At 53.2% G+C, this 17449-nt stretch overlaps 3 protein-coding genes across 7 annotated transcripts in view; 2 read left to right on the top strand and 1 right to left on the bottom strand.

Moving 5' to 3' along the window:
* Loxl3 (lysyl oxidase like 3) overlaps positions 1-11149 on the top strand; it is a 14665-nt gene extending 3516 nt beyond the window's left edge. The window contains exons 4-14 of the mRNA XM_055596408.1: positions 789-1003; positions 7782-8001; positions 8329-8509; positions 8621-8775; positions 8979-9146; positions 9283-9445; positions 9601-9844; positions 9942-10057; positions 10131-10267; positions 10376-10487; positions 10637-11149. Of these exons, the coding sequence (XP_055452383.1) occupies positions 789-1003; positions 7782-8001; positions 8329-8509; positions 8621-8775; positions 8979-9146; positions 9283-9445; positions 9601-9844; positions 9942-10057; positions 10131-10267; positions 10376-10487; positions 10637-10710 (1785 nt within the window). The 3' untranslated portion in view covers positions 10711-11149. The remainder of the gene's footprint in view (positions 1-788; positions 1004-7781; positions 8002-8328; positions 8510-8620; positions 8776-8978; positions 9147-9282; positions 9446-9600; positions 9845-9941; positions 10058-10130; positions 10268-10375; positions 10488-10636) is intronic.
* On the bottom strand, positions 11111-14286 carry Htra2 (HtrA serine peptidase 2). 2 transcript variants are annotated; one of them, XM_055596418.1, is made up of 8 exons: positions 13616-14286; positions 13304-13508; positions 13020-13214; positions 12760-12792; positions 12429-12534; positions 12193-12262; positions 11555-11650; positions 11111-11457 (listed from the first exon to the last, which is right to left on the bottom strand). In XM_055596418.1, the coding sequence occupies exons 1-8, from the start codon at positions 14125-14127 to the stop codon at positions 11292-11294; spliced, it is 1383 nt and encodes a 460-aa protein (XP_055452393.1). In that variant the 5' UTR covers positions 14128-14286; the 3' UTR covers positions 11111-11291. The 2 variants fall into 2 exon arrangements, with proteins under 2 accessions (XP_055452393.1, XP_055452392.1); XM_055596417.1 differs by having other exon boundaries at positions 12429-12558.
* A 66-nt stretch (positions 14287-14352) lies between these two features.
* Positions 14353-17407, top strand: Aup1 (AUP1 lipid droplet regulating VLDL assembly factor). 4 transcript variants are annotated; one of them, XM_055596411.1, is made up of 12 exons: positions 14355-14537; positions 14616-14753; positions 14833-14983; positions 15195-15379; positions 15610-15682; positions 15770-15843; positions 16075-16141; positions 16244-16346; positions 16485-16601; positions 16702-16853; positions 17002-17120; positions 17225-17407. In XM_055596411.1, exons 1-12 carry the CDS (start codon positions 14401-14403, stop codon positions 17259-17261), a joined length of 1353 nt encoding a protein of 450 aa, XP_055452386.1. In that variant the 5' UTR covers positions 14355-14400; the 3' UTR covers positions 17262-17407. The 4 variants fall into 4 exon arrangements, with proteins under 4 accessions (XP_055452388.1, XP_055452389.1, XP_055452386.1 ...); XM_055596412.1 differs by having other exon boundaries at positions 14357-14537; positions 16702-16817; XM_055596413.1 differs by lacking the exon at positions 17225-17407 and having other exon boundaries at positions 14353-14537; positions 16940-17016.
* The last annotated feature ends 42 nt before the right edge of the window (positions 17408-17449 follow it).

A 17449-nucleotide genomic window follows, 5' to 3' on the forward strand; every position in this document is an offset into this window, starting at 1 on the left:
CACAGACAGACACACACATAGACAGACACACAGACACATCACACACACACCACACAGACACACCACACAGACACACAGACACACACACACCACACACACAAACAGACACACACTACACAGACACACCCACCACACAGACACCCCCCACACACACAGTTGAAAAGGCTGTGGAGTTAAGTGGTTAGAAGAGATTATAAAGGGACCCCGTAAGTCTTTATAGGATAATGTGGAATGAGGCACTGCAGTGTAAAATACAATTTTAAAATGGGTGGGTGTTTTGCAGTCATGTATGTGTATGACCCCATGCATACCTAGTGAAGACAGAGGCCAGAAGAGGGCCCTGGATCCCAGGGAACTAGAGTTACAGATGGTTGTGAGCTGCCTTGTGGGTCCTCTGGAAGAGCCCCAGCCCGCAAATCCGATTATTTTAAGTATTCACTAAACCTGGCACAGCCTCCATAGTTCCACTCCTGGCCCCGTCCCTCTTGTCCAGCATCTTTCTCCTCTTCCTGAGATACCCGCATCGGGAAGCTCGCGTCCTGCGTCGGGCGCACTTACAGCTTCCCTCGCTCAGTGCCTTGGGACCCTGCGGTTGTTTCTCGAGTAGCATATTCTGCACTGTCACACAGCAGTCTGGGTCACCTCGCCAGATGGGCAGCTGGGCTGGCATCGCCCCTCGCCCGTCCTCACTGGTCCCGCCACCGACAGGGTCTCACAGACGGACAGGGTCCCTGTGGGGCAGCGCGGCACTGCTGCGATGCTCTCTCCTGCCTCTGGTCCTCTCTCAGGTGGAGCAGCAGCTGCGAGTGGAGGAGGTGCGGCTCCGACCCGCCGTCGACTGGGGCAGACGGCCCCTGCCTGTGACCGAGGGCCTGGTTGAGGTCAGGCTTCCCGAGGGCTGGTCGCAAGTGTGTGACCGAGGCTGGAGCGCCCACAACAGCCACGTGGTCTGCGGAATGCTGGGCTTCCCTGGAGAAAAGAGAGTCAACGTGGCCTTCTACAGGTGCGGGGCCGGGGTGTTTGCAGGCCGCGGAGGAGGCAAGCGGCTGCGGGAAGCCGGGTCTAGGGGAGGGGATGTGAGGCGACTGCTGTGACACAGGCGTCGGGAAACAATGTGTGGCCTCGAAGGCTTTCCTCCTCAGCCTTGGAAACGGCTAGGCAAGCTGTGAAATGCGCGTGCGCGAGAGTGACGTCATCGGTCGGCAGGCAGGTTTCTGGCGCCTGGGCACTGGGGCCTCAAAAGTTCAGAGTTCATTCAGGGTGCGGCCGCCTGACGGAGGCGGCGCCTGCGGGTGTCTGCGAGGCTGCGCCTGCGGCCTCAGAGGTTGTGGCCGGCCGGCGTTCACCGGGAACGGTTCTGTGCGGAGGGCGGCTTCCTTCCTGGAGCATCTCGTTTGGTAGTTCGGATAAACAGCCTATGCTAGTCGGGCAGACACTTGGAGATCGGCCCAGTGTCAGTCTGCACCCCGTTTTGCAGGACCGAAAGCTCGCTTTCTTAGAGCTCCTCTTTCTCTTGTAGGCAGGCTTCTTGCCAGTTAGATGACTTCATTGAGCACACCGCGTAGGGTGTGGCCCGACGGGACAGGATTTTGTAGAAGAGCCCGTCTTTGAGGAAAGGCGGCATTTCCTTGCATTGAGACAGAACACCATCTCAGGTCTTGTCTCTAATATGGATAAAGCTGCCTGAATATACGTTGGGCAATACACGGCTATCATGTAGCCAATATTTCATTCTTTCATCTATACTAAAATTATGGGAGGTTTTTTGTTTGTTTGTTTGTTTGTTTGTTTGTTAAGTCTTGCAAAAATCCAGATAGGCTGTGTTCACAGCTGTCTGCATCCTCCAAATTTAGGAACCCTCCACAGAGGGCTGTCATAGTGGTTTGTGTGTAATTTTCTTATTTCAATAATTTTAGATCTCTAAGAATTGCCATATGTTTTCCTTAAATGCTCACAAACTTTTCATTTAGCAACTCTCGAGTAGCATTTATCTGTAGAATAAGAAAACTTTCTTTCTTTCTAAAATCAATACATTCTCTAACATCCACTCTTTTCCATTTTTGCTGGAATTTTCTTTGCTGTGGTGCCCAAACACATCTGAAAGGAATACAATTGAGCCGTCTGCAGTCTGGCACCATTTCGCAATAGCTGTGTGCGGTAGCACCTTTAGTGTCATCCATCTTAGGCTGTGTTCCTTCCACCAAGCTCAGGCTTTGTCATTCAGAATCCAAACACCAGCCTCTAAAAGAGTTGTAGGTTTTAAGCACAAGCTTCTCCAAAAAAAAGGGTATGGGATGAACCAAGGCCCAGAGAGTCACTCATCCAACATTTATTTGATGCCCCACTGTGTGCTGGCTCCTATTGCAGACTTTGGTAATTCCACAGTGAACACAATTATTCTTCCTCTGGGAAACAAGGGCAACCAGAGAAAAAGCAAACTAATAAAATGGAAGGATGGTAGTGTTACCGTGGCCTCTATTAGAACAACGGTCATGGCATCTTATTCAAAGAATTGAAAGAGCAAAGTAGGAAAGGATTTTATCAAAAGTGACGTGGAAGCATGGAGCACATAGGCTGCAGGGGAGCAACAGGCTGCCTGAGCTAGAGGGCTAGAGGACACCTGCCCAGGGCTGGCTTTGGGGGTCCAGGAGAAGACGCTAGTTGTTAAGGCATGAACCGTGGGCTGCTTCCTGTTTCTATTGGCAGGCTTGGGTTATATAAGCCTTTGTTTAGTGCTTATGTTTTTTCCCCAAGATGCATCTCATTTTAATCATATGTACGCCCGATCACGCGTGAGTATCAGATGGTGCGTTGGGACTTTACCCTGAAAGTATACTCTGAGAATATAGTTTCCCTTACCTCCCTGACTCCCAAATCTGGCTAGGCTGGGCAGGTTCACTGCTCTAGTTCCTGATATGTTTCAGGATGTATTTGCTCCGAAAGGGGAGTTACTAAGAGCTGCGAGTCAGCTGTATGCCAGAGTAACCCAATTGCTTTGTTTAGAGACAGGTGCACACAGCAGATGCAGGCGAGGGCCCCAAGATGCTAAGAGCTTTGTTGAGAAGGGGTGTGCACATGTAGCTGACAACCTGGCCCCTGCTCGCCTGCCTCAGGGGTGAGGATGGGTCATGAAGGTGGTGAGGGAAGCCGGCTTGCGTAGACGCTGCCGGAGGACAGACTAAGGGAGGTGAGGGCACAGCTGCAGACATGCAGGTGAGGAGGGGATTACAAAGAGACGGGGGTAGGGGAGCCACGCTTGTCTTCACTGCAGTGCGGCTGGAGCTGAGTGAGCAACGGAGGACATGGTAGGCGGTGTGACAGAGGAGGTGGCAGGGAAGAACAGGTGCCCGAGATCAAGGAGGGTCTCGTGGGAGACACGGGCTTTGCTCCGTTGGAGGGATTTGAGCAGAGGTTTTGTGTTTTTGTTGTTTTAATTTTCCTACACTATTTCTTTTGCGTGCCACTGGGAACAGATGGAAGTCAGAGGATTTCCATCTCTCCCACATGAGTCCCAGGAATTGAACTCAGGTTCTGAGTTTTGAGCAACTTTTTGTGCTGAGCCATTTCACCTGCCCTCAGAGGTGTTTTTTGTTTTGTTCTTGTTGGAGACCACATCTCATGTATCCCTGGCTGACCTTGAACTCCTGATCCTTCTGCCTCCATCTCTCCAGTCTGGGGTTATGGGCCTGCATCACCATGCCCAGCTGAAATGTGGCATTTAATTCACATTTCTAATCATTACTTTGACTTTGAATTGTTTTATCTTATTATTGTGGGTGTTTGTGTGTGTGTGTGTGTGTGTGTGTGTGTCTGTGTGTACACTACAGGGCATGTGGGAGGCCAAGAACAACTCCCAAGAGTCAGTTGTCTCCTTCCACACTGGATTTCTGGGATCAAAATCAAATTGCCGGGTTTTAATGACCTTTTACCTACTAAGCCATGTTGGCAGCCACTGATTATTCCTTGGATTGCTTTGCTCTTTGCTCCTTTTTCTTCCCTTAAAGATTGTGTGTGTGTGTGGGGGGGGGGGGTTGTAGGTTAGAGATCAACTTAGGGTATTTATATGGGAAGTAATGAAGCCAAAGTTTTTATTAAACTACAGGTGTGCGTCACCATGCCAAGTTTTGTATTTATAATTTTTTTCTTTTTTTACTTTTTTCAAGACAGGGTTTCTCTGTGTATCCTTGGCTCTCTTGGATTTGCTTTGTAGACCAGGTTGGCCTTGAACTCACAGAGACCTGCCTGCCTCTGCCTCCCCGGAGTTACAGGTGTGCACCACCTCGCCCTGCTCCAGTAAATAAAATTTGAAGCCAATTTAAAATATTTCCTTTCCTACAAGCATGTTTGGGAGATGAGCTCAGCTTGTGAATGACCAGACATGTGAGACTGGACTTGGGCAGGAAGAAGACTCCCCAGTCTAACCAAGCCAATGTCCTCAGATATGTAGTCCTCAGGCCCTGGTCCAGCAGTCTCAGGCCAGGACCAACCTCGGAGAGACCACCAAAGAAGCGCACGCGCGCGCGCGCGCGCGCACACACACACACACGCACACACACACACACACACACACACACACCAGTCTTCCTGGGGCTGACTCAAGCTACTTCTCTGACCTCCACATCCCAATGGAGGTCATTCCTCATCTGTCTTGATCTAATTTCTGAAGGTCAAGGACTAGGACCCACCCACCTGTTCATGCCTGGAGGGCCTATGGGGCCTTGGGAGTAGCTTATGACATTACACCCTGCCTTTGGAAGCTCTCTGACTATTAGAAAAGGGATCTTGTCCCTGGTTCTGACTACACTGGTCTTTTCCACTTGATGCTACACCAATCCTGATTTGACCTTGTCTTATCCTCACAGAAAGTTGAGGAAGCGAGCGGCCAAAGCCTCGGCCCGACGCCCCAAGTCCCTTGGAAGGTAAAGGGGCAAGAGCCCCGGGACCTCCTGTTTGCCCCTGAGGCCTCAGGAGGTGGATGGATGGATGGAAACCTATCCATGTCCATCCCAGAACCCAAGCCTATGGACTAGGAATGTAGTTGGATAATGGCTGCTGCAGGGAAGGATGGGAGGCAAGCATGGGAGTGGGTGAGCTTCGACCTCAGGAAATGGGAGAAGTATGTAGCAACAGCTGAGGGGACACGTTCTTCTTCTGTTCCCAAAAGGGCTGCCACTGCAGCTTCAGCCCCTGCTTTCCCCTTCTCCCCACCCATCCCCACTCCCAGTTCATCTCTCTTGGTCCAGGAACATTTCCACGCTCTTCTCCCTTGACCTTCAGCTGACCTCCTCTCCTCGCCCTCACCTGGATTTCCATCACTAGATTTGCCTTTAGTAGCACTAACTCCAGTGAGCATCAGGAGTTGCTAAGTGTGTGCCCTCCTGTGGCATTCCACAGTCTTTGTGTGCAGGGAATGCAGTTGCTCTCCCCATACTGTGAACAAATGGGTCCTTCTAAAAGCAGAATGCTTCACTTTGCCTGGGCCACATCCTCAACCACCTCCTCTACCAACACCTTTCTCCTTTTTGCAGACCAACCAACAAGTTTAAAGTCAAACACAAGCCCCAAGTGGGCAGGGGGCCAAGCAAGAGGTAAATGAAGTTGGGGTTGGAGTCAGAAAGGAAGCAGGGTGGACGGGGACAGGGCTGCGACCAGGAAAGGGTCTAAGGCGGGCCTGTTGGACTGATGGAGCTGAGGAGAGGTGGAGTGGCAGCTGTGACAAACACCTTCCAGGTCTCTCCAGAAATGGAAGGAAGTCACTGTGATGTGGGTCTCCGGAGACTGTTAGTCACAGACTTCTGTTTCTTACCCCCTGTGGCTATCTCCCTTCCAACAGGCAATCTAACACTTCTGTCTTGCACCCGCCTTTCCTGTGCCCAAGAGATGTTCCTGCTTTATTTGATGAGTGCTTCTAATTTCCATTTTTTAAGTAAATATTACTAGGGGATGAAGAGATGGCTCAATGGTTCTAAGAGTATATACTGCTCTTCCAGGGAACCTGACCTGAATTCCCAGTACCCACATTAGGCAAGTCACAACTAACTGCCTTTAACTTCAGCTCCAGAGGGTGTGGTGCTGACGCCCCCCTCTGGCTTCCTCAGGCTCCTACAGTCATGTGCATAAACTGACACTCAAGACACATACACATAACTAAAGGGTTTTATGGTTGTTGTTTTAAGTAAACATTTCTAGTTTATCTGGTGTGGAGGGTGGCCTAGGGAACCTTTCTAGGGATGGCTTAAGAAGTACAGCCCCCACCTGGCTACCTCTTCATAGTTAGGCATCGAGTTAATGTATTTTCTTTCTGGGCTCCCTCAGAATTCAAGGAAGTAGGAAACTTCCAACTCTTCCATGCAGCTTGTCTTTAAAAGGCAGGCAGCACCACTAAAACTTGCCTGATGACCTGTGAGGCCTGAAGAAGGCCTCCTTCCATTGTCCCCTCCTCTCCCCACCAAGTTCCAATGTTCCCCACCTCACCCCCATAGTATGGCTCACTTGTTGTGGGCTTCTGTCCCCAGGAGCTGTCGTAGAGCTCAGAACTTGATGAGTACAAGCTCTTTGGTTTGGGTTATCTTTGCCCAACATAACCATCCTTTGATTCCTTCCCTGATCCCTCACATTAAAGCATGCACTGCCACTTTTTATTGATTACAGAAGTAGGTAAGAGATTTTAGAAGGGGCTATAAAAATGGCTCAGCCATTAAAGGCTAGGCTCACAACCACAAATATAAGAGAATTTAGAAGTTATGTGTCTCTTCCTGGGATGGTCTGACTTTGATTTTCAGCCAAACAGGATACTGAAAGTACTTTTTTTTTTTCCAGACAGGGTTTCTCTGTGTAGCCAAACTTGACTGTCCTGGATTCGCCTTGTAGAATAGGCTGGCCTCTAACTCTCAAAGATCTGCCCACCTCTGCCTCCCCAAGTGCTGGAATTACAGGCATGTGCCACCTCCCCAGGCTTAGTCCCTCCAGCTTTTGTCTGTCTTGCATTTGTCTTTGTTCCAGACAGAGTCACTGCTAGTTCTTTCTACTGCCATCTTCTAGTCTATGGCCATACCTGTCTGACATATTATGACATGGCTTCTAACCTGGAAGCCCCACTGGCCTCTAAGAAGCTATTTAGATGCAGACTTCCTCAGTACCTTGCATCCTGGCTCAGTGTCATTTGGGTTGTTCGGTTAGAGCAATAATAGAAGGGTCTGCTCACTGGCTATTCAGGTCAGTTTTGTTTGTGTCAGCCACTCCTTCAGAGCCATCTCTTCTGGCTTCCCTTTGGATCTTGGCTTCCCATCAGATTTGCAATGGCTGCCTTGGCCTCGGCCTCAGCCTTCCTTTAGGTCATAAGAACAAGGTTGCAGTTGGATGGTGGTGCACGCCTTTAATCCCAGCACTCCAGGAGGAGGCAGAGGCAGGCAGATCTTTGTGAGTTCAAGGCCAGCCTGGTCTACAAAGCTAGTTCTAGGACAGCCAAGGCTACACAGAGAAACCCTGTCTCAAAAAACAAACAACAACAAAAGAACAAGATTGCTGTCAAGCCTGGCCACCCAGGCCCTAGGGTTCTGCTGCAGAAAGACCCTCACAGACCCTGACTGGGCAGCCAAAGCCCTTTCATACTACATACTAGGCAACCCTGCCTTCCCCCAAGGAAAACAGAGAAGAGGAAGAAGAGGAATAAGCAGCCATGGGCGATTGGGGGATGGTGAGGAGGTGAAGTGGCAGATGGCTGTGGAGCAGGGGTCAAGAACTTGGCCTCACCCTACTGCACCTCACTTCTGTCCCCATAGGATGCTGGCCCAAAAGAAGCAACACTCCTTTGGTCTGCACAGCGTAGCCTGTGTGGGCACAGAAGCCCACCTCTCCCTTTGTTCGCTGGAGTTTTATCATGCCAATGACACTACCAGGTGCTCTGGGGGAAGCCCTGCAGTGGTGAGCTGTGTGCCGGGCCCTCTCTACTCCACCGCTACTGGTCAGAAGAAGCACCAACAGTCTAAGCCGCAGGGGGAGGTATGTGAGACGATAAATGTTTTCATTCTGCAGTATTGGGGATTGAACCCCAGCCCCCCCACACACACACACAGCAAACCTACCATTCAGCTGCACATCCTAGCCTAAGACAGTGAATTCGGCCTTGTCTCACCCAGGTGGGAACTCCCTAGCCTAGCCTCTACTCACTGAGCACAGCCTTGACCTTTGAAGACAGGGAGCCTTCCAGTGGCTGCGCCACAGACCTGATGCCACCCACTATCATAAAAACCTCATCAGTAACGTGGGTTACATAGCCCTCCCCAAGCCAATGTCTCCATTCACTCTGGGCATGTCTTTCTTCTACAGGCCCGTGTGCGCCTAAAGGGTGGTGCCCACCCGGGAGAGGGCCGAGTGGAAGTCCTGAAGGCTGGCACGTGGGGGACAGTCTGTGACCAAAAGTGGGACCTGCAGGCAGCCAGTGTGGTGTGTCGAGAGCTGGGCTTTGGCACTGCTCGAGAGGCCCTGAGCGGTGCCCGCATGGGGCAGGGTGAGGGGCGAGGAGGCTCACACTACTAGGAATAGTTCCTTGGGAAGATGTGGGTCCTCTGGGCTGCGAAGGTCTAGTTGCCGCCTCCTCAGCCTTGACTTCTGACCCTAGGCATGGGTGCTATCCACCTGAGTGAAGTTCGGTGTTCTGGCCAGGAACCCTCCCTTTGGAAGTGCCCCTCCAAGAACATCACAGCTGAAGACTGTTCCCACAGCCAAGATGCAGGTGTCCGATGCAACCTCCCCTATACTGGGGTGGAGACTAAGGTCAGTCCTACATTCTGTTTTGGGTCTTTCTACCCAGGCCTGGCCTCCAAACACAGTGTAGCTGCATCCAACCCTTTATCCCAGGCCCGGACACCCTACAGCTCCTACGGAACCACGCCACCCGCTGGCCCTGTCACCGCTCCCTGCTGGAGACTGCCATTTCCAAAGTTCCCCTCTACCTCTTCCACTCTGTACTTCTACAGATCCGACTCAGCGGGGGCCGCAGCCGTTATGAAGGGCGAGTCGAAGTGCAAATAGGGGTGCCTGGGCACCTTCGCTGGGGCCTCATCTGTGGGGATGACTGGGGAACACTGGAGGCCATGGTGGCCTGCAGACAACTTGGTCTGGGCTACGCTAACCACGGCCTGCAGGTAAGTAAGGAGGGGAGGGGACTGAAGCTGTCGCCACCAAAGTCTGTGCTCTGGGCAAAGGGCTGTGAAAACAAGTCCCCGGCCCTGGAAACTGCAACCTATGATCTGTCACCAAAGCGCCTGCCTACATCCTCAGGAGACCTGGTATTGGGACTCAGGGAATGTAACTGAAGTGGTGATGAGCGGAGTGCGTTGCACAGGGTCTGAGCTGTCCCTGAACCAATGTGCCCACCATAGCACCCACATCAGCTGCAAGAGGACAGGAACCCGCTTCACTGCAGGAGTCATCTGTTCTGAAAGTGAGTGGGCAGTGTGAGCTAGAGAAGAAGGCTCTCATTTGGAGGGGGATGTGCTGTGAGCTGCAGGGCTCTCCTTGAGCACGAGGGAACCCAGTCTCCCATCAGGTGAGAGGCGCGCCCTGAGTGGTAACTGCCGTCACTCTTCCCTCGCGCAGCCGCTTCGGATCTGCTGCTGCATTCGGCATTGGTACAGGAGACTGCCTATATCGAAGACCGGCCGCTGCACATGTTATACTGTGCTGCTGAGGAGAACTGCCTGGCCAGCTCCGCCCGCTCAGCCAACTGGCCTTACGGCCACCGGCGTCTGCTCAGATTCTCTTCCCAGATCCACAACCTAGGAAGAGCTGACTTTAGGCCCAAGGCTGGGCGCCATTCCTGGGTGTGGCATGAGTGCCATGGGTGAGAGGGCAGAAGGGCAAGAAAAAGGCAAGGCCGCAGGGGATGTGACAAGCCTGCTGGGGTCTGGGAAAGAATCACAAGTCCCCTTGTCCCGCAGGCATTACCACAGTATGGACATCTTCACTCACTATGACATCCTGACCCCCAACGGCACGAAGGTGGCTGAGGGCCACAAAGCTAGTTTCTGTCTAGAAGACACTGAGTGTCAGGAGGGTGAGTTGGGGCCAGAGTGGACTTAAGCCGAGGCACAGCCTTGCCCTTCACTGACATATAATATTCCCTTTAGATGTCTCAAAGAGGTACGAGTGTGCCAACTTTGGAGAGCAGGGCATCACCGTAGGATGCTGGGATCTCTACAGACATGATATTGACTGCCAGTGGATTGACATCACAGATGTGAAACCAGGAAACTACATTCTCCAGGTGCCTGACATCTGCCTGGGCTTTCAGATACCGGGGTTGTGGGGGTGATGGCACCTTTGACCTGGAGGGGTGCAGCTGGCTGACACCAGCTTTCTTCCTAATTCACAGGTGGTGATCAACCCAAATTTTGAGGTAGCAGAGAGTGACTTTACCAACAATGCAATGAAATGCAACTGCAAATATGACGGACATCGTATCTGGGTGCATAACTGCCACATTGGTGAGTGATGGAGGGTTAAGTGGAGGACAGGAGGGAGCAGCTCTCATTTCCCTAAGTGCTTGCTGCGTCTCCCCACCATTCCCTATGACGGCCATGTGCTCCTGCCTCTGTGCAGGGAGAGCCCCTCACAGTGCTTGTCTACTCTGCAGGTGATGCCTTCAGTGAAGAAGCCAACAGGAGGTTTGAGCGCTACCCTGGCCAGACCAGCAACCAGATCGTCTGAAATGCAACCACCCTCTCTGCAAACCACCAGTGGCCCCCAATGGCAGGGGTCTGAGGCTGCCATTACCTCAGGAGCTTACCACAAGAACCCCTGATGTCAGCAGGCCCACTACAGTCATCCATCTGTGCTCTATGAGTGATGGACTGTTCTAGAGAGGTTGGTGCCTCCCTCACAGGGCCAGCTGTCATAACCCTTGGCCAAGCACGGAGAATCAGCGAACAGAGCCAGCAACACAGAACACACCACAAAGAACTGCCCCCCACAGGAGAGGAGCAGCTCATTCCCTTGATCAGGGATGTCAGGAGGGTCAGCTCCCACAGTCTCAGTTCTCCTAAGTACCGCGTTACCTCTAGCCTTTTGGTGGGGAAAAAGACCCAGCCCCCTATTTTTGACTGTAACATGTTGCTAGGTATAATTTTATTTTATATAAAATGTGTTCTTCAGAGCCCAGGACTTGTGCCAGTGGTTAGAGGGACCTGCCCTCCATAGGTCCATTGAGTCCTCTGCCCAGGTACACGTAGAGCCTAGGCTAGGAAGGCAAGGAGGAAATCAGCCAGAGCTTAGTAGTCTTGCTAGTCCAGTTATTCTGTGACCTCAGGGGTCACATACAAGGTCAATGTTTCTGATCCCCGCCGGATCCGCACTGCCAGCTGTGACTGGGTTCGAACAGCTTCATACACATCTTCAGCATTTTGTACCATACGCTCCCCAATGGCCAAGACCACATCACCAGGCCGCAGACCAGCCCTGTGGAGGATGGACAGGGTGAGGAAGGAGTAGACAGCTGGGTTCAGGGATCCGTGCACACCATACCGCACCACTCACAGGGCTCGTTCTCCATCACCTGTGTGCGGGGGAGCCCAGGATAACTTTATGGATGAGGACGCCATGCTGAACATCAGGGAAGCTTGGCTCTCGGAGCTGTAGTTCAGCAAGGATGCTGAAAGGGCACAGACCACTGTTAGCTACAGACTGACTCTCTCCTGTCTTGAGAGTTCACTTTCTACCTTCTAGAGCTTAGATATACACATAAAAAAGATAGCTAATCCAAATGATACACACTGTTAAATCAACTACACTTCTGTCATTCTGGAATTCTACTACAAGGAAGGGACCTAGAAGGGTGGGTAGGTCCTATCACCTATACAAAATAGTGGTGTTAAGACACAAAAGTGGGAAATCAAAGCAGTCCTGGAGAAATGACAAGCAGAGTCTAGAAGGCTAATTAGAGACAGGTGGAAAGAGTTCTTCAATGCTAGATCAACGGAAGCTGTAAATCACAGACGTTAACAAGATGCAATCAGGTGAAAGGGTACAAGATGCAGTAGGATGAGAAAGCTATGATGAGAGGGAGCAGCTCTGTGAAAGCAGGCAACAGCTCGTCTTAGATAAAGACAGACATGAGAGCAAACCCCAGAAGAGAGTCCAGCTGTCCACCACTGAGCACACTGGTGGTCCCGTATGTCACGACCCCAAGCATACCTGGGAGTCAGAGTCAGCATCATCACCCCTATGTAGCGGCGCTGGGACCCACTGATTCCAAACCAGGAATCTGTAAGAAGAGGACAAATAAGCCCACCCCTTTACATCCTTCTTTCCCTCCCCTCCTCCAGGAAACCCTCTACACCACGTCCCAATGAGTGCCCCTCCCCGTGCCCCGTCCTCCATTAGGGCATTCCTCCATTAGAAAGGAACCCTTCCCTGTAAGACAGGCTCACTTTTTTTTTCCCCGCGATGCAGAAACTCCCTAAGGCGATCAGAAGGGATGGCAAAGGAGATTCCAGCTGTCACCTTCATGGTGTTCACTCCAATGACCTCCCCGTCCTGCAGGGACACAGCCCCTGTCCCCTAGCCCACACAGATGGCAGAGGAGAGGGCACCTCAACAAAAGGAGCGAGGACTTGGGGGCAGGGGTCTGGCTGGATACGAGGAGATGATCGAGAGACTACAAAAGCTTAACTAAAGTCCTTGAATCAGAGAGAGAGAGAGAGAGAGAGAGAGAGAAAACACCTTTCCCACACTGGATTCTTAGGAGAACATGGCACTTACCAGGTTAACCAGGGGACCACCAGAATTTCCAAACTGTGGGATAAGATGAAAGAAAACATCAAAGAGATCTGGAATTCTATGCCTCTGGGAATTGTATAACTAGCCAAAACAGGGTGTAGGGAGATACTTCAAATTCCATTCTCAGCCCATGAACTACAGTGGCTGTATCTTGCAGCCCGCAAGTCAGCTGGTGCCCACGCCAGACAGCTGCCCTCCCCAATTCCAACCTAGCTCCTAATTTCTCTCCTATCAGGACGCACATCTATAGCTGCATCAGTCTGAATGTATTCCACGTTGGTCTGAGGAAGTCCCAGGTCCCTGGCTGGACGCTGAGCAGAGCTGACGATGCCAGATGTGATGGTGTTCTGCAGTGCAAAGGGACTTCCCATGGCAACAACAAACTCGCCTTGCCGGACATCAGCAGAGCGGCCGAGGGGCAGTGTGGGAAGAGGCTCCTGAAGGGAAATGAAGACACCAAGACCGGTCACCTTAAGAAGGGAGCAAGTTAACAGAGGCCATCAGATCTGGCCTACTCCATCCTCACCTTGGTTTGAATCCTCAACGTAGCAATGTCTGCAACGGGATCCACAGCTGTGACCATGGCCTCGTAAGTGTCTCCGCTACGCAGCCTCACTCTCACTCGCCGCCGATCAGCCACCACGTGGGCGTTGGTAACGATGAGCCCATCTGAAGCCACTACGAATCCCGAGCCGTTTGAGATGGGGACTTCACGGCCGGAGAAAGGGTGCCTGGGATGGGGAGAGCACCGGTTACACTGCAGCTTCCACCCCATCTGCTCGCTTGCCTCACTTGCTTGCAGTAGGTTTCAACACCACCCGGCCAGCTGCTCCATTACCGGTCCAGGATCTCGATATAGACCACAGCCGGGGCTGTCTTCTCCACCACATCAGCGATGAAATTGTACTGGCTCCGGGGAGACGTGGGTGGCGGAGCGGGAACTGCGGCCAGCACCGAGGGAGGACCCCGCCCCCAGCCCCACAACAGCAGCAGCGCAGCACCCCCTGCTCCCACCGCTACCGCCAGCCATTCGCGCCGACGGGCTCCGAGGCTCCTGCAGGCCCGCTGGGCACTGGAGCCTGGAGTCCCCACAGTCAGTCCTTCCCAGAGATCCGGGGTCCCAGACGTCAGACATGCCCGTGATGCAAGGACCCCCACAGGCACCCGGGCCGGGAGACTGGGGGTCCCAGAAGTCAACCGGGCCTGAGGCTCAGGAGTTCGAGTTCCTGACGTCAGCAGAGCCCGGAGGTCAGGGGTGAACAGGGGGCCTTTCCCCCAGAAGATGCCCCCCAAAGCCCGCCAAACCCGAAGGCTCCAGCCTGCACCCCGCCCCGCCTTCAGCGCAGCCATCAGCTCCGCCTTGGCACTGTCCTCGCCCGCCCTTCTCAGAGGCGGTGCTCTAGAGCGCAGCAAGCCGACTGGGAGAAGCGAGGTACGCCGGTATCTGTTCAGTGCATGCCGGGAAGTGTAGTCCCTTCAGGACGCGCTCTCTCAGGCGTCTCTCACACACAAACACACACACACACACACACACACACACACGTTCCTCCGGGCCGCAAGGCATTTTGGGAGCGCAAGCCCTTCCGGGGCGCCTCCGGGCCTCGGGTCCTGGCATCCCCGCGGATGCCCAAAGACTCCGCCTTCCCAGGAGCCCCCGCGGCCCTGCGAAGATGGCGGCGACGGCGGCCCCGCTTTCCTGAGGTGGCTGCGATGGAACCTCCCCCAGCTCCGGGGCCGGAGCGGCTCTTTGACTCACACCGGTAAGCGCTGCGGAGGGAAGAGACCGGTCCGCGCGTCCTCTCGCCTTCGGCGCCTGATCGCGTCGCCTCTCGCCGCAGGCTCCCGAGTGACGGCTTCCTGCTGCTCGCGCTGCTGCTCTACGCGCCGGTCGGCCTCTGCCTCCTGGTTCTGCGCCTCTTCCTCGGGCTCCACGTCTTCCTGGTCAGCTGTGCGCTGCCTGACAGCGTCTTCCGCAGGTGCGGACTGTGGTGCCCGGGGAGCGTCCGGGCCGGGCCTGGCTCGAGACCGCGCAGTCACCGCCGCCTGTGTCCCCAGGTTCGTGGTGCGGACCATGTGTGCCGTACTGGGGCTCGTGGCCCGGCAGGAGGACACTGGACTCCGGGATCACCGCGTCAGGGTCCTTATTTCCAACCATGTCACACCTTTTGACCACAACATAGTCAACCTGCTCACCACCTGTAGCACCGTGAGTGAGGGGCGAGGCCGAGAGCGCCACCGGGTGGCTCCCTAGGCCTGAGCTCAAGGCTCACCTTTACCCGTTGGGGTTCTCTTGGGGAATACTGAGCCGTTCCCCTCGTCTCATAAACGCCACCCCACGTGTTCTCTTCTTCATTCTTTCTTTTTTTGACACCCCCCCCCATTCTTTTCTTCTTGCTTTTTCTCCTTCCTGTTCTCAGCCTCTACTCAACAGTCCCCCCAGCTTTGTGTGTTGGTCTCGGGGCTTCATGGAGATGGATAGGCGGGTGGAGTTGGTGGAGTCACTCAAGAAATTCTGTGCTTCCACGAGGTTTCCGCCCACACCCTTGCTGCTCTTCCCCGAGGAAGAGGCCACCAATGGCCGAGAGGGGCTCCTGCATTTCAGGTGGGTTAGCACGCAGGTATCTGGACCCAGTTGAGTGAGTTGCCAGGCTCCTGGGTGAGCCTGCCCTAGTTCATTTCCTATCTGCCCACCTTCAGTCCTGCCCCCGAAATGATTAATTCCTTAATTCCTCGGTTATCTGCTTCTGTAGTTGGACAGTTTTCCTGGTTTAAGTCAGGTACGAGTTGTTGGCTGGGCTAGGCTGACCTCCCTTTCTACTCTTTCTTTCTTAGTTCCTGGCCATTTTCTATCCAGGATGTGGTACAACCTCTTACCCTGCAAGTTCAGAGACCCCTGGTCTCTGTGGTGAGTGCATGCTGGACAGGGAAGTTTGGAGGGAAATTTTCCCTGCTTCTGGCCCTGACTTAAGCCTCACTTCATGCCTCCACTCAGACGGTGTCAGATGCCTCCTGGGTCTCAGAACTGCTGTGGTCATTTTTCGTCCCTTTCACGGTGTATCAAGTAAGGTACTAACTGTCCTCAGTTTTTGGTGGCTGGGAAGATGCTCACTTCAAGATCAAGGAAGTAGTGACCTCTGCCCTGTGTGTCTGTGGACTTGTTAATGTCACAGTTCCACCCCAGAAGCCACACTTGTCCACCATCTCCCAACTCTCACTGCCACTGTTCAAGAAAAATGAGGAAGGGATGATACCCTTATCTCTGGGTGCCTTAGCAGGGCAGGGCTTTGTTTTTTGCAGGTGGCTTCATCCCGTTCATCGGCAGCTTGGGGAAGAGAATGAAGAGTTTGCGCTTCGTGTACAACAGGTGGTAGTGGACATGGGCATGGTGGAGGTGGGGTCCCTCTTCAGGGTCAAGGGATAAGAAAGCTTGAAGAGGCTACAGTTACAACCTTCCAATTCTCCCTAGCTGGTGGCCAAAGAATTGGGCCAGATAGGGACACGGCTCACTCCAGCAGACAAAGCGGAGCACATGAAGCGACAAAGACACCCCAGACTACGCCCCCAGTCAGGTGTGTGGTCCCTGTGCACACAGATGTTGGCTCCGGATGGTGGTTGTGCTTACCTAATTACCCTGGCCCACCTCTTTCTTGGTTCTCCACTCAGCTGATCCTTTTGTTTGTTTGTTTTGTTTGTTTTTTTTAAAACAGTGCAGTCTTCTTTCCCTTCTCCCAGCCCTCCTTCTGATGTGCAGCTGACAACGCTGGCTCAAAGAGTCAAGGAGGTCTTGCCCCATGTGCCACTGAATGTCATCCAGACAGACCTGGGTATGGGAAAGGGTAGCTTCACAGAATGACAGACACGGGGAAATTGGGTTGTGCCAGAGAAGGTGTACAGGGAATGGACCCTCCGATCCTCTCTTCCTAGCCAAGACGGGGTGTGTAGACTTGACCATCACAAATCTGCTTGAGGGGGCAGTGGCTTTCATGCCTGAAGACGTCACTGTGGGAACTCCAGCCCTGGCCACAGCCTCTGCCCCAAAGGTGAGGCCCAGGATTAGTCAAGGCCAAGACTTAAGGGTACGTCGGGGCAGTCTCTTTGCTCCCTCTCCCTGACTTCTCTTGTGCTGTTGAGACCCTAGCACAGTGCCTCTCTTGCAAAGTAGGCATTCGATGGGTGTTTAATGATGATGACTTCGCAAGCCCTCTGACATTGTGATCACCTCAGTTCCCCAGCTCTGGCCTGGTGACCCCTCAGCCCACAGCCCTAACATTTGCCAAGTCTTCCTGGGCCCGTCAGGAGAGCCTGCAGGAGCGCAAGCAGGCACTGTATGAATATGCAAGAAGGTGAGAGGTTTACAGGACAATGTGTAGGAAGAAACAAGTTGGAGAAAGGCCTGATGAAGCTGATATGACAAAGCCTACACACTATCTCTCCCCATGTCCCACAGGAGATTCAGAGAGAGACAGGCCCAGGAAGCTGACTGAACCCAAAGGAACAGGATGGTACCCAGAGCCGCAGGACGGAGACTGGGGCAGCCCTCACCCAGCTAACAACAGGCCGGATGAGTGGGTGGTTAAAGGGAGGGATGGGGCTCCCCCAATCTCACATTAAATTCAGGGTTTCCACTCAAGGTCTCTGTTGCCTCTCTGGGTTTCAAAAGCCCCTCGAGCAG

This window comes from Psammomys obesus, unplaced genomic scaffold (genome assembly GCF_907164565.1).
Source record: "Psammomys obesus unplaced genomic scaffold, mPsaObe1.curated_primary_1811, whole genome shotgun sequence".
Lineage (NCBI taxonomy): Eukaryota > Metazoa > Chordata > Mammalia > Rodentia > Muridae > Psammomys > Psammomys obesus.

What these genes read in the sequence shown, in the direction of transcription:
- Aup1 (XM_055596411.1), top strand. Translation starts at nt 14,401, where the DNA reads ATGCCCAAAGACTCCGCCTTCCCAGGAGCCCCCGCGGCCCTGCGAAGA. An exon ending in TGCTCACCACCTGTAGCACC is followed by an intron (nt 14,984 to 15,194) that starts GTGAGTGAGGGG and finishes TCCTGTTCTCAG; the next exon opens with CCTCTACTCAACAGTCCCCC. An exon ending in GTCAAGGCCAAGACTTAAGG is followed by an intron (nt 16,854 to 17,001) that starts GTACGTCGGGGC and finishes TGATCACCTCAG; the next exon opens with TTCCCCAGCTCTGGCCTGGT.
- Htra2 (XM_055596417.1), bottom strand. Translation starts at nt 14,127, where the DNA reads ATGGCTGCGCTGAAGGCGGGGCGGGGTGCAGGCTGGAGCCTTCGGGTT. An exon ending in AGACTGATGCAGCTATAGAT is followed by an intron (nt 12,793 to 13,019) that starts GTGCGTCCTGAT and finishes CTTATCCCACAG; the next exon opens with TTTGGAAATTCTGGTGGTCC. An exon ending in ATGCTGACTCTGACTCCCAG is followed by an intron (nt 11,651 to 12,192) that starts GTATGCTTGGGG and finishes GTGCCCTTTCAG; the next exon opens with CATCCTTGCTGAACTACAGC.